This window comes from Microcaecilia unicolor, chromosome 1, assembly GCF_901765095.1.
Source record: "Microcaecilia unicolor chromosome 1, aMicUni1.1, whole genome shotgun sequence".
NCBI classification, from domain to species: Eukaryota; Metazoa; Chordata; class Amphibia; order Gymnophiona; family Siphonopidae; genus Microcaecilia; species Microcaecilia unicolor.
In genome coordinates, this window is record NC_044031.1 from 256,218,909 (window position 1) to 256,234,991 (window position 16,083).

The 16,083-nt window shown below is 44.5% G+C and overlaps 1 protein-coding gene across 1 annotated transcript in view; it reads right to left on the reverse strand.

Moving 5' to 3' along the window:
* Positions 1-534: 534 nt before the first annotated feature.
* The window catches only part of SLC4A7 (solute carrier family 4 member 7), a 413,178-nt gene continuing 397,629 nt past the window's right edge, over positions 535-16,083 (reverse strand). The window contains 1 exon segment of the mRNA XM_030205798.1: positions 535-2,531. Coding sequence (XP_030061658.1) covers positions 2,441-2,531 — 91 coding nt within the window. The 3' untranslated portion in view covers positions 535-2,440.

Sequence of the window (16,083 nt, forward strand, 5' to 3'; positions counted from 1 at the left end):
TACTGTTAAGGCAATGTTTTATTAGTTGCATCAGCTGGGCCTTTTAAAATCTCATGCGTATGATGTGCATGACTGAAAAAGATACACAGTGGAGGACACAGCACTTGCATGAAGTTTGTAGGATATTCCTCCAAACCAGTTTACTACTGGTTTCCATGGCTTTCATAAATTTGTCATTTCGGGGGGGAGGGGGGAACAGTCACTCTGGAATTAGACAATATATTTTTAAAAGGAGAAATAATACTATTATTCAAGTGATTTCTAAGATATTATATAAAATGGTCAAAGAACCATTTCTCATAAAACGAACAGGTGCACATTAATTCCCTTGGCTTTGTCAGATACTATTTGCATTAGTACTTTCAGAGGAGGAATCCTCAATGCTCAAGACTAGAAATAAAAGAACTCGAGACACCCACAGATCTTTGGAGAAGATTCTGGAGCTGTAAACACACTGGTTTAAGTTGTTGATAGAACACTGCAGTATGTGTGCGTGTGTGGGGGGGTGGGGGGGGGGGGGGGGGGGGGGGGGGGGGAGAGAAACGGGACCTAAAAGCTACATCATGGCTTCTAACTCAGAACAACAAAATGAAATCTGACACAAGAAACTGGATGGACCTTATTAAAAACCTTGAAGAGACCATGAAGTTGTTTTATTCTACATTAGCTTCACTTCTAGTTGGATCAATTCCCACTTCACCATGAAAAACTAACCAAGAAAATGGCTGGTATGACCATCATCGCCATCTGCCCTCTTCCTCAAATTCTGACCACCAAGTGTATGCATTTGAAATTGCACCCAATGTAAGGTACAAAAGTGGATGAACAGAAAAAGGAAAGAGGAAATTGCGGCCCTACCTTTCATTAGTTTTAAAATTCATAAAGAATAAGCTGCATTTTTCCTAATATATAAACATTTTGATGGGAAAGGGATCTGACAGTTTCTCACCATTAATAAAAGGCCATTTTCCTTAGCAAGGCAAACCTGAATTGCCATGAGCACAGCACTGATGCTTTAATGTACAAGACAACGTAAACAGGCCAGAGATATACTTGCATGTACTGTCCATGCAGCAGGAAAAAAAAAGGATAGCAATCATCCTAGAATAATGGCCAACGAAGCTTGTGTAATACTGATAAGACCAAAAACTTTCAGAATTATAACAGATCAAAGGTGATGCAATGTGACATAATAATCACAACATTAAGCAGCTCAGCTATATGATAAGGGCAGTCATTTGAAGAGCTGAATATCATGAAAATGGATAGTCATGAAAGAAAATGGATACAAGTTTTGCATTGTTCAGATGACTCCAATACTAGGCGAACGTTGTAATAAAACAAACCCAGTATTCAGAAAAATGATGCAAAGGATATAACACATTTATTTTATAAGAGGAAAGGGGCAGTTTAATGTAAAAAAAATAAGGGGGGGGGGGGGGTGAGGTGAAATCTGAAACATTTATTTTTGTAAAACTAGTCTTACACTCATCTACATGAGGAATAAATGATCAACCATGCAGAGTAGAAGTAAACAAATAAAAAGACAGCCTTCAGGGACAATTATGGCAAACTAAGAACAGGTTTTTCATGCAGCCCACTGAAGAGCAGCCTATTATGCAGGCAATAGGTTTTAGACCTACATATTCTACAAGAATCCTACTTGGAACACAAAGCTAGAATTTCTGCAGCACTTATTCTGTGCCAGCAGCAGGCGTTCTAGTAATATCTGATTATACCATCTCCCTTATGAGAAAGGGGGAAAAGCTTGTTCTGCTGGAACAACATAAATGCTTCCAGCAACAGTAGAACCATCACAATCAATGTGGAAAATTTCCTGGGTCTAATGCTCATGTCCAAACAGGAAAGCATTTCCACCTGGATAGGCAGTAAACCTTTAATTTATTGCCACTATAGCTCTCTTTTAACTATTCAAGTAATGGTATGTTTATATTTGTTCTATGGAAACAAATTAATAAACCTCCCACCCACCCTGACTTAAAACAAATTAAATAAGCCTCCCACTCACCCTAACTTAAAACAAATAATTGTATATCCTGGAAATAAAAATCTATATAGGGTATAATGCATACATGCATTACAACCATTTAGCGCATGCAGATCAGCAATTGCTGCATCCAATTCAAATCACTGATGCACATATTGATGCTCACTTCACACAAATTATTATACATACACACATACACTTATTTAAAATTCTCATTAAAAATAAAATTTTCCATAGAATAAATATTCAAAGTGACCATTGTGTCTTGAGAGAGAATGCCTCGCTCCGGAAGATACAATATTTACAGTGCTCATGATTTTTGATGTGTATACAGTACTTACAAAAAGCATGAAAACTGCCCTTCAATGATAGGATATCCTATAATGATATATACATACAAACATACACACACGTTTTCTTCTTGATTCGATTCTATAAAGATGTTTCAGTATCTGTAAACTTCTGTGAAGCTGCATCTTCTATACTTATTTTCACACTCACAGCTTTCTCTGGGTTTTCTGGGCTGTAAACAACAAAGAATTGTGGTTAATATACTCAAATAGAAAACAAGGAAGAGATTATTGAAGTGAACTGCAGATTTGTATTTCTAACTTTTTAAAACGTTATGTTGGGTTAAGCCATTTAACTTTTAAGGGTGAATTCTAAATCGCACCTAAAAAAATTGTTGTGGAAAAAACACACTTACATGCTATTCTATCAGCTACACTTAAGGCGTGGTTTATAGAATAACACTTAGGCATAGGGATTGTGCATACATTTAGGTGCATCCATTTGCACCAACAAAAACGAAGTGCAAATACCCCCACCTAAATTTATGCACAGAATCTCAATATTCTATAATTGCATGTATAACTCAAGTCCATGCTCATACTGTGCCCCAGAATGCCCAAGATCCTCCGATTTCCGTGCTCATCTAACTCAATATCCTGCATCCAACAATGGCTAATCCAGGTCACATGTACATGATAGAATCCCCAAATACTTAGTCGAATCTCCCTGTGCAGCAATAACCATTAGCCATTTTGGATAAGTGCCAAACATTTTGCACAGCAGGATGCTGCACTTTTGACCAGTTTTCTTGGAAAAATAATGCAAGCTCTTTTCATTTGGCTCAGGATTGTCTGTGGACTGCCGTCTTCAAGCCTTGCCACAAATTTTGTATTGAATTCAGGTTTGCCATTGGACTAGGCCACTTGAGGGCATTTGTTTTCTTCTTGCTGAGCCACTCCACTACTGTGTTTGATTTGTGCTTTAGATCAATGTCCTGTTGAAAGCTGAATTTTCTTACCAATGCCAAGTATGCGGTAAAGTGAAATAGGTTTTCCTTCAGAATTTGCCTGTACTTTGCATCATCCATCTTTCTCTTGATTTTCATAAGCCTCCCCCTTCCCTACTGTTGCACAACATCCCAACAATATAATGCTCCTACCACCATGCTTTACTGCACATATCACTTAGTGCTGAATACAAATTTGGTTTCATAAGACCACAAAACCTTCTCCTACCATGTGTACATTGACCCCTAAGTGTTTCTTTCCAATTGTTCTATGGCACATCATGTGCCTTTTCTTCAGCTATGGCTTCTTTCTTCTCACTCTCTCATATAGGCCCATGTTTGTGGAGTATCTTGAAATTGTCAAACACTAAACATTGTCTCCAAGTCTCAGCCAGAGGACCATTAGTAATATTAGTCCACACAGTGAACTCTCAGCATTTTTCTAAATCCATAGCTACTTACTTTCGAGGGACAGCATGAGTGAGGAAGTGTTCTGGTGGTGCTAAACTGTTTCTATTTTATAACGATGCATCTAACAGTGCCCCAAGGGATATTCAAACTACAGCTGTACCGAATAGCACATTTTATTATTCAGTCAAATACGAATAATGAAAAATAATATTCGGCCAAATACGAATATGAATACTGGACATTGAGCTTTAACAGAATAAAAGAAGCAACATGAAATCAGAGATCGTGTTTATTTCAGTAGGATTTAGCACAGTAGAGCCCTAGATTATTTGTATTCCAATTTAAATCACTATTTGGCCAAATAAGAATAATTTATTCTGGGCCAAATCAAATATGAATATTCGGTAAAGCAAAGATACTTACCTGTAGCAGATATTCTCCGAGGACAGCAGACTGATTGTTCTCACATTTGGGTCGATGTCCGCGACGGCCCAGGAAACGGCAATTTTTTCAAGCAAAAAATATATAAAAGTTTTGCCAGAGTCTTCTGGTGCCCGTACCGGGCATGCGCGGACAACTTCCCGCCCGTCGCGCGAGCGTGCCCCTTTAGTTTAATCAAAAAGCATAAAACAAAGTAATAACTCCAAAGGGGAGGTGGGCGGGTTTGTGAGAACAATCAGCCTGCTGTCCTTGGAGACTATCTGCTACAGGTAAGCATCTTCGCTTTCTCAGAGGACAAGCAGGCTGCTTGTTCTCACATGTGGGGTATCCCTAGCAACCAGCTCACCCAAAACAATGAACATGGGTCAATTGGGCCTCGCAACAGCGAGGACATAACCTAGATTGACCTGAAATCATAAACAACTAAGAGTGCAGCCTGGAACAGCATAAAACTGGGTCTAGGGGTGTGGAGTTGGATTCTAAACCCCAAACAGATTCTGCAACACTGACTGCCCAAACTGACTGTCACGTCAGGGTATCCTGCTGAAGGCAGTAGTGAGATGTGAAAGTGTGGACTGATGACCACTTTGCTGCCTTGCAAATCTCTTCAATGGAAGCTGACTTTAAGTGAGACACTGACGCAACCATGGCTCTGACATTATGAGCCATGAGATGACCCTCCAGAGTCAGCCCAGCTTGGCCGTAAGTGAAGGAAATGCAATCTGCTAGCCAATTGGAGATTGTGCGTTTTCCAATGGCAACTCCCCTCCTGTTGGGGGTCAAAAGAAACAACTGGGCGGACTGTCTGAAGGGCTTGGTTCGCTCCACATAAAAGGCCAATGCTCTCTTGCAGTCCAAGGTATGCAAATTGCTTTCGCCAGGGCAGGGTATGAGGATGGGGAAAAATGTTGGCAAGACAATTGACTGGTTCAGATGGAACTCCGACACCACCTTTGGCAGGAACTTTGGGTTGCGCGGTGGACTACTCTGTTGTGATGAAACTTGATATAAGGTGCATGTACTACCAAGGCCTGAAGCTCACTGACCCTAGGACCTGAAGGAACAGCCACCAAGAAAATGACCTTCTAGGTCAAGTACTTCAGATGGCAGGAATTCAGTAGCTCAAAAGGAGCTTTCATCAGCTGAGTGAGAACAACGTTGAGATCCCATGACACTGCTGGAGGTCTGACAGGGGGCTTTGACAAAAGCAAACCTCTCATGAAGTGAACAACTAAAGGCTGTCCAGAGATAGGCTTACCCTGTACACGGCGATGAAAAGCACTAATCGCAGTAAGGTAACTCTTACGGAGTAGGTCTTGAGACCAGACTCTGACAAGTGTAGAAGCTATTCAAGCAGGGACTGTGTAGGACAAGAAAGAGGATCTAGGGCTTTGCTGTCACACCAGACGGCAAACCTCCTCCATTTGAAAGAGTAACACCTCTTCGTGGAATCTCTTCTGGAAGCAAGAAAGACTCGGGAGACACCCTGTGAAAGACCAAAGGAGGCAAATTCTAAGCTCTCAACATCCAGGCCATGAGGGCCAGAGACTGGAGGTTGGGATGTAGAAGCGACCCCTCGTTCTGAGTGATGAGGGTTGGAAAACACTCCAATCTCCATGGTTCATCGGAGGATAACTCCAGAAGAAGAGGGAACCAAATCTGACGTGGCCAGAAGGGTGCAATCAGGATCATGGTTCCGCAGTCTTGCTTGAGTTTCAGCAAAGTCTTCCCTATTAGAGGTATGGGAGGATATGCATACAGAAGTCCTGTCCCCCAATAAAGGCGAAAGGCATCTGATGCTAGTCTGTCATGGGCCTGAAGCCTGAACAGAACTGAGAGACTTTGTGATTGATCTGAGTGGCAAAAAGATCCACCGAGGGGGTGCCCCACGTTCGGAAGATCTTGCGGACAACGTCCATGTTCAGTGACCACTTGTGAGGTTGCATTATCCTGCCCAACCTGTCGGCCAGACTGTTGTTTACACCTGCCAGATAAATGGCTTGGAGAAACATGCCATGACGGCGAGCCCAAAGCCACATCTGGACGGCTTCCTGACACAGAGGGCGAGATCTGGTGCCCCCCTGCTTGTTGGTGTAAAACCTGATTGTCTGACTGAATTACGATTACTCGGTTTGACAGCCGATCTCTGAAAGCCTTTAGAGCATTCCAGATCGCTCTTAATTCCAGGAGGTTGATCTGCAGACCTTTTTCCTGAAAGGACCAGGCTCCCAGAGTGTGGAGCCCATCTACATGAGCTCCCCACCCCAGGAGAGATGCATCTGTTGTCAGCACTTTTCGTGGCTGAGGAACTTGGAATGGTCGCCCCATGGTCAAACTGGATTGAATCGTCCACCAATGAAGAGAATTCTGAAAGTCGGTGGACAGTTGAATTACATCCTCTAGATCCCCCGCAGCTTGAAACCACTGGGAAGCTAGGGTCCACTGAGCTGATCTCATATGTAGACGTGCCATGTGCGTTACATGAACTGTGCAGGCCATGTGCCCACGAGGTCACAACATCTGCCGAGCCACGACCTGCTGAGACGCTCAAACCATGGACACCAGGGACAGAAGGCTGTCCGCCCTTGCCTCGGGAAGATAAGCTCGAGCTATCTGAGTGTTCAGCAGAGCTCCAATGAATTCCAATTTTTGGACTGGGGTGAGATGTGACTTGGGATAATTTATGATGAACCCCAGTAGCTCTAGCACCTGAATAGTCATTCGCATGGACTCCAGAGCACCTTCCTACAAGGTGCTCTTCACCAGCCAATCATCGAGATAAGGAAATACATGCACTCCCAGTCTGTGTAGCGATGCTGTGACTACAGCTAGGCATTTTGTAAACACTCTGGGCGCAGATGCCAGGCCAAAAGGCAGTACACGGTACTAAAAGTGCTGTGTTCCCAGCCGAAATCGAAGATACTTCCTGTGAGCTGGAAGTATCGAGATGTGTGTGTAAGCATCCTTTAAGTCCAGAGAGCATAGCCAATCGTTTTCCTAAATCATAGGAAGAAGGGTGCCTAGGGAAACAATCCTGAACTTTTCTCAGATAAGAAATTTGTTCAGGGCCCTTAGGTCTAGAATGGGACACATCCCCCCTGTTTTCTTTTGCACAAGGAAGTACCTGGAATAGAAACCCAGCTCTTCTTCCCCTGGTGGAACAGGTTCGACTGCTTGGGCCTGTAGAAGGGCAGAGAATTCCCATGCAAGTACCTGCTTGTGCTGGGAGCTGTAGAACTGAGCTCCTGGTGGGCAATTTGGAGGCTTGGATTCCAGATTGAGGTTGTATCCTAACCGGACAATTTGAATAACCCACCGGTCGGAGGTTATAAGAGGCCACCTTCGGTGAAAAAACATTAACCTCCCCCCAACCGGCAAGTCGTCCGGTACGGACACGTTTACTGAGGCTATGCTGAACAGGAACCAGTCAAAACCCCGTCCCTTGCTTTTGCTGGCGAGCCGCAATGGCCTTAGGCGCACACTGTTGACGAGAACGAGTGTGCTGGGACTGAGCCTGGGCAGGCTGCCGAGAAGGAGTGTACCTACGCCTAACATAGGAATAGGGAGCACTCCTCTTCCCTTCAAAAAACCTCCTTCTGCTGCCTGACCACCTGGCGAAAAGGCTCAGCCTGCTCCAGAGGGAGTGCATCAACCAAGCTGGACAGTTGCCTCACCGAGTTCTGCAAGTGGATGCTCATGAAGAGTTGGTAAGATTGAATTTTGGCGGCGAGCATAGCGGCCCAATATGTTTTCCTCCCAAAGGAATCAAGAGTCCTAGCTTCTCTGCCTGGGGGCACCAAAGCATAGTCCCTAGTACTCTTGGCTCTCTTAAGGGCAGAGTCCACCACCATGGAATTGTGGGGTAACTAAGACCTCATCAATCCAGGTTCACCGTGGATCCGATACTGGGATTCAGTTTTCTTCAGGATCACGGGGCCAGACAGCAGGAATGACCAGTTCCGCATAAGGACTTCCTTCAGTACCTTATGTAGAGGAGCTGTCACAGCCTCTGTAGGTGAAGGATAATCCAGGACCTCGAGCATCTCAGCCCTGGGCTCATCCTCAACCTCCATAGGGAAAGGAATAGCCATAGCCATGTCCCGAACAACAGACGTAAAGGACAGACTCTCCGGAGATAGTCTCCTTTCTGGTGGAGGGGAAGAATCAGAGGGAATCCAAGAGGACTCGTCAGAAGAAAAGTACCTGGGGTCGCCCTCTGTCTCACACGAACGCTCCTCTTCAGAATCGGATAAGACCTCCCTCAGGGCACTCTGAGACTGAGCCTGCCTCGACGCCGAGGAATGATGTCCTCAATGGCGATGTCGAGAAGTCAACGCCTGCCTAGACTGCGGTGAAGCTTCCTTCACCGACGTTGAAGGAGAGTCAACCCAGGTGGCAGCCAGGGACCATGCAGCAGGACGCTGCAGCCGGCGGCATGGAAGGTGCAAGCACCCCCAACATCGAAGCAGACTGGCGCAGCAATCTCTCCAGAAGCTCTGGAAGCAGGGCCCGGATGTGCTCGTTGAGAGCCACCATCGGAAAAGGCTGCGGGTTCGGTGGAACAAGTGGTGTCAGAATCTGTGGAGGCTCGGAAGTAGGCATCGGGCTGCTAGGAAACCGAAGCATTGGCACCTCCTGTATCGAGGGGGAGCGATCCTCTCAGCGCCAACGCTTCTTGGGTGCAGACTCTCTCGATGCCCCAGAGCTCCCGGTACCGTGCAAAGGAGAACGATGATGGTGCTTCTTTGCCTTCACTCGACGCCCATCATCGAGACTTCTCGGTACCGATGAGGAAGACGTGGAATCCTCATGTCTCCTCGGGGCCGGGTCCGACAAAGGTCCCGGGAGCCTGCATAACAGGAGGCCTCGAGACAGGTTGAGACCCACTTGATGCCTCACTGCTCCCAGCGCTAGTTGGTCACTCAGCAGCCATTAACTCTGCTCCCAATGTCGATGCCGCCGACCTCGGTACCGATGTCGGACCGGACCGAGCCCCAAAAAGCTTTTCTCGTTGGGCTTCTCAAGACGCTTGAGTCCATTTCTTCATACGAAGACACAGACTATAAGCGGCTGGGCTATGGTAGGGCCCAAGGCACAGTATACACCAGGCGTGGGTATCGGTACCTGAGATGGTTCGGTTGCACCGAGTACAACATTTGAAGCCGTTGGGTGTCCTCGATGATATGGACGGAAAAACAGCCTTGGCGAAATCAAACGATGTGATCATGCTAAATAAGCGAAGGGTACAAAAAGGGAGAAACCCGACCGCGCGGCCTAAAGCCGGCTGCGTTGAAAAAGAAAGTGAACTTAAAAATAAGCAAAAAAAAAATAAAAGAAACAACTAGCAATAATTTTTTTTTTTAAAGAAAATGACAAAAAGTGAAAAGAATAATAAAGTCGTCAGACTCTAGCTCCTGGGCCCAAAAAACGAGAACAGGAAAACAGCCTGTTACCTCGCTGTGAACGAAAAAGAACTAAAGGGGCATGCTAGCGCGACGGGTGGGAAGTCGTCCGCGTGCCAGAAAACTCCGGCAAAACTTTTATATATTTTTGCTTGAAAAAATTGCTGTTTCCTGGGCCGACGTGGATGTCGACCCACATGTGACAACAAGCAGCCTGCTTGTCCTCGGAGAAAGCCCTATATTCACACAAACTGATTTTTTTTTTTCAGATAGTGGGATTTCAAAAAGGAGCTCGTTAGTAACATTAGGGAAAAACAGGCTCAAAAGTGGTCAAAATTCATTAATAATTCAATCTGACCTATCCAGTGCTTTCGATCTTCTTGATCATACACTTTTGATAGGGACTTTAGATAATTTAGGGGATATGTGCATCAGTACTTAAATGGTTCCATGAATTCTTAACAAAAAGAACGTTATTGTGTTAAGATGAAGGGGGAAATTTCAGATTAATGGAAGGCTCCCTATGGAGTGCCTTTATCCCCAATAGTCTTTAATGTCCTGATGAGATCTTTGGCATGTTTGAATATGATGGCTTGAAGGCTTTCATATATGTTGATATTACAGTATTTTTTCTTTAGTATGATCTTGATTCCTGTATGTCTAGGATACAACACTGTCTGGACTTGACTGAGTCTTGGGTTACTCATTAAGACTGTATATGGGTAAGAAACAAAACAAACAAACAAAAAAAAAATATATATACTTAAGTACGCAAATGTGGAATGCATTACCAAAGTGTGAAAACGATGAACGACCATCAAAACTTCAAGCGAACTTTAAAGACCTGTTTTGCAAGGCCTACCCTATTGATTCTACTTAAATGCCTCAACCCTACAATGCATCTATACATGCATTGCAATGGACATTTTATTTCTTATTTCCTTATCCCTTATTGTACCCATTTACCTCTACCTTACCTGACCCTTTTTCTAATTGTATTTGTTTAATACCTACCGTACTTGGCGTTCACCATTACGGTATTTTGTAAGCTACACTGAGCCTGCTAATATGTGGGAAAATGCGTGATTCAAATGTTACAAATAAATATGTATATACAGTGCAATCCGCTTAAGTGCAAGGGTCTGGGACCAAAGAAATGCATGCAGTTAGCCGGAGCGTGCACTTAACCGTTGTGACCCAAAGAAGCTTGACATCTGATAAACATATGTACAGTACTGTTTATTATTATATGTACAATATACAGTCTCCGTTAACTGACGTTAGGCTTACTTGAAGTAATCAGTTATAGTCCTCTGTACACTCTTGGGTCTGTGAGTTCCATAGACTAGGTATGCCAGATGGTAAAAACTGTCATAGCACTGATATCCAGTGGCCTCCAGATAGACTTGCACGGTGTTGACTCTCCAGCGCTCTTGCAAAAGTGACAGGAGGAGGTTGTTGAATTTCATCAGCATGTGCCTCACTTTTCTTAATCTGTTTCATCATCAGCCGTGGTTGCCTGCGTGTAGGCGCATATCTCGACATCAGTGCTGTCGTCAGCTGTTTGTCGATCGTAATCAACAGTTACGTAGTGATGAAACTCCTCTTCAGCCACACCGGCTGGGATGTCAATAGCCTATTCATCTGTCACGTCTGTGGCTGTGACCACCCTCAGCCTTACCTTCTTTCTGGGGGCCAGCAGCTCTGCTGGCTTCTGTCTGTGTTTGTCTTGTCTCTAATCTCTGGACTGATTGCTTCACTAGACCTCACCTGTGTGGGCTATGCCTCCCTGCCTGGCCAGTTTCCAAGATGGCTTCCATCTGTTCTGTTCCAGCTTCCAAGATGGCTCCTGCTTGTCTTTCCTGTGGGCTCACTTCCTATGTGTGTCAAGCCTCTCTTTGGGGTCAAGGTACTTCCTGCTTCTGTCCTGCTGCTGGTGACCTCATCAGTGAGAGCCTTCATAAGGAAGTGCTGTGCTGGCATTCTGGGCCTTTGCATAAGTGTTATGCTCTTAGGCCAGGTCAGGTTAGTAAGTGTCTGCTGCACTACTGCTTAGCCTCTCTCTGGGTTCCAGCCCAGTTTCTTTCTGTGTCTGTGTCTCTGTTGTCCTTCCGTGGGGGGTCTTCCCTGCCACTGTCTGTCTGTGGACTGCGGGTCCTTCCTAGCTTACCCTGTGTTTGGGGTGAAGCCTCTGTTCCTGGCTTACCCTGTGTTTGGGGTGAAGCCTCTGCTCCAGGCTTACCCTGTGTTGGGGTGAAGCCTCTGTTCCTGGCTTACCCTGGGTTGGGGTGAAGCCTTTGTCCGGGTTTGTTCTCTGTCTGTATGCGAAGCCTCAGCCTTTGTGGGTTCCCCAGTCGGTGTGTGGAACGGCTGTGGCTTCAGACCCTTGGCCTGTTCTTCCTGGCTACTCTGTTTGCTGTGCTGCCAGCCCAAGACCCTTGGCCTGTTATTCCTGGTTTGCTCTCTTTATCCTGAACCCTGCCTTGCCTGCCGCTGCCGCTCCTCGGCAGTGGCCCAAGGGCTCACGAACTCCAGTCCTGCCTCGAGGACCTGACAGAATGCCAAGGCCCTCGAGAACGCAACATCATCTGATGCGTTTGCAACACCTGCATCTGTTTTGTCCCTCTCCACATCCTTAACAAAGCTTGCCCGCTTGTAGCAGTTCACAATGGTTGCCTGTGTAACATGATTCCAGGCTTCTTTCTGCATATGTAGGGAATCCAACAGTGATAGATTACAAGCCAGTTCAACAGCACGTTTATCCTTGGCAGTCTGGTCTTCCATAACGTTCATCAGACGACGTAGCACAAGAGCCCGATAATGTTGTTTGAAATTGGCTATTATGCCCTGATCCATAGGCTGGATCAGAGAGGTAGTGTTTGGTGGCAGGAAGACCACCTTGACGTTAGACAGCCTGACATCATCACTGTGTGCAGCACAATTATCATAAAGCAACAAAATCTGACGCTTTTGTGCCCGCATTCTAGTGTCTAACTTCTTTAACCACTGCTTCCAAATTTCCCCAGTCATCCATGAATTTGCATTAGCCTCGTATGCAAAAGGAAGTAGCTTAACTTTCTTGAAGCAACGGGGCTGTTTGCTCTTTCCAATGATGAGAGGTTCCAACGTCTCACTCCCATCCATATTGCAGCAAAGGAGGATCGTCAGTCGGTCCTTCGACGTTTTACCTCCAGTAGTTTCGGCATGTTTGAATGCAAGTGTTCCATCAGGAATTGCTCGCCAGTACAGACCGTTTTCATCAGCATTGAAAATATCACGAGATGCAAACTCATTCAAGATGGTAGGAAGAACTGAAACAACCCAATTTTCAGCACCAAAGTCATCAGCGTCTTGTTTCTCACCATGCTGTTTCTTGAATTTTATGTTGTTCCTCTCCTTCCATCTTTCCAACCATCCAACAGTGGCTTTGAAATCAGTTAGTCCAAGACTTTCAACTAGCTGGTTAGCTTTCTCCATAAGCAGTGGACCACTGACAGGAAACTGTCTGCTCCTGACTCGAGAAAACCACCGAAAAAGAGCATCTTAAGTACATAAGTAATGCCACACTGGGAAAAGACCAAGGGTCCATCAAGCCCAGCATCCTGTCCACGACAGCGGCCAAACCAGGCCAAGGGCACCTGTCAAGCTTCCCAAACGTACAAACATTCTATACATGTTATTCCTGGAATTGTGGATTTTTCCCAAGTCCATCTAGTAGTGGTTTATGGACTTCTTTAGGAAACAGTCTAACCCCTTTTTAAACTCTGCTAAGCTAACCCCCTTCACCACGTTCTCCGGCAACGAATTCCAGAGTTTAATTACGCTTTCGGTGAAGAAATATTTTCTCTGATTTGTTTTAAATTTACTACACTGTAGTTTCACCGCATGCCCCCTAGTCCTAGCTTTTCCTGCCTGTTTTCGCTTCCGTTATGGATTTGTATTGTTTTGCCAGTCTTCCAGAGGCTGGTTTTTCTGCTTCAAGACACTTATCAGTGGTGCGCTAAACCGAAATTTGTCCCCACAGAAATTGATGGCACCAAAAACGGGACCGAAGTACGGCATGCAGTTAAACAGTGCATGCGCTTATCAGACGTGCACGTAAGTGCATTGCACTGTGTGTGTGTGTGCGTGTGTGTGTATATATATATATATATATATATATATATAGGCTCTATTGACATGCTGGACAATAATGATTTTTTTTTTATTATTAGGATCTAGTAAATGTCAGTTAGAATTTAACTCTAGGGTACTAGGAATTGAGGGATAATTTATTAGAGATGAATAATCAGGTTAACAAAGTAGCAACAAATTCCTTCGCAATAATGAAAAAAATGAGAATGATTAGGAAAATTTTAAATCAGAATGTGCTCAGATTGATGGTCCAGGAGGTGCTTTTAACACAATTTGAATACTGTTATGTAGTATATAAAGGGTGCTTAAAATTACTTTTTAGTAAGCTACAAGTTCAGAATGCCACTGTTCGTATCATATACAATGCTTATAAATGTGAATCAACTTCTCGATATCTAGAACTTTACTAGCTTCCAATTGAGGCAAGAGTGCAATTTAAGTTATGCACTCTAATTTAAAAAGTTTTTCATGGGAAATTACCAGCCATAGTAGCAGGTTTATTTCAACCTTTAAATAGTAACAAGCTTTATCATACGAGAAATGAGATGTTACTTAGTTTCCGCAACATTCGAGGAGTAACCACACAAAGGGCCCTGTTTATTAAGCTGTGCTGTAGGCGAACTAATGTTTTTGAATATTTCTATAGTTTATCTTTCATTTTAAAAGTGTGGAGTATAAGGTGTGCAGAGCTCGGAAAAACTGAATTTAATGCATTCTGAATTGTAAGTTAAAAAAAAATTATGGCTCTAAGATGACTGCCAAGTAAGGATGCTGTGAAAGTCTTCGCTTGTTTGCTTTGTTGTATCCTGCTTCCAAAGTACTGACCTCATCTTGATGCTGAAAAAAAACTGCTGGCTGTTGCCCACCAGAGTGCAGCTGTTTCAGTAAAGCAAGCAAAAGTCACCACCTACACCCAAGACCTTTCTCAAGGCATACAGGCTGCTGCAAAGAGAGCATGAGCTTTGAGAGCAAAGTTTTGCTCAGCCCTGAAAATCCTGTTGTTCCCCCAGGCCCTCATGAGCTATTGGCATTGGAGCCACACCAGATGATGCAGCAAACACCACTAAGTGCAGCTGTGGGTAGGTCACAGCCGTTTGCTCATAATGTTGCTTTTTCATCCGCTTTGGATTCTTCTTTGACTCCATCACCATCAAGAGAACTGGAAGATGGCTGGTGGGTGAAGAGGGATACACCTTTGCCTCCTTTGGTTAAAAAGCCTAAAATGACGCTGAATGCTTCATGGTTAGCATTGGAATCCTTGATAGGTTTGCTCAGGGCATTCATCTACTGTGCGGCAAAACTCATCATGGCTGGAAAAACTGGAGGAAAAGTATGCTTCTCAGGCAGCTAACATGGAGGACCTGGGGACTCAAGTTCAAAAGATAAAAACTTCAATTACAGCTAAGGATTAATATTATAGATTCTTGAAGGAAAATGTTAAATACTCTGATCTTGGTTTTCCTCCTCTACAGAAGATCTGTTATCCTCCAATATCAGTGCAGAAGCATACTAAGGTAGTTCCCCAGAGGAAAGAACAGCAGTCGAAGAACAGCATGAGTCAGTCTTCTCCTGAATTCTTTTCTAGGTTGATCTTTCCATTTCTTCTCTCTCGTCTTCAACCTTTCCTTCTGTCTAGTACTGATCTTTTGTTTTGTTTTATCCCCCACCAAACACACACTTTTCTCTTCTGTGATTATATCCACCCATTTGACTTTACTCTCATTCTCTCAACTTCTAGTCCTTAGTCTTCTTTTCACAGATTTGTCTTATCTACCAACTGGCTTTTCCCATCTCCCTCATTCCCTCTCCAGCACTTCCTTTGTCCCTCTGTATCTCTCCTTCCTCAGTCTCCTACTCCCCCAATCTTTCACCCACTTCCTTACACCCCCATTCCTAACCCCTGTAGTCACCCTCTTAGCTCTCATGTACCCGCCACTGCCTCTTATTCTCACCAGCTCCATCCGTGTCTCTCCTTCCTTCCCCTTGTCTCCAGGCCATGCTTCTATGTCTTACTCTATACCCTATGTCCTACTGCTTCTCTTTCACCATCTTTCTTAACCCCATTTCCACCCTCACTTAACCCCTTTAGAGACCCATCCCCTTCCTCGCATACTCGTAACTATAAAATGATTTGGCTACCAATGTTTTTAGTAGGTTGCCAAATGGCCACAAGGTTTCAAAATTGCAGGTTTTTGGTTTCTCCCCTCTCTCTCTCTCCCCCTGCCATGCAGGACCCCCCTCTCTCAGCCATCCAGGATCTCTTCTGTGTGTCTCTCTCATGTCCCCCTCCAACATTACTCCATTGTTTATTTCATCCTCTTCACCATCCAACATCACTTCTCTCTGTTCTCCAACACATCACACTTCTGTCTCATCGCCCAGCATCCAGC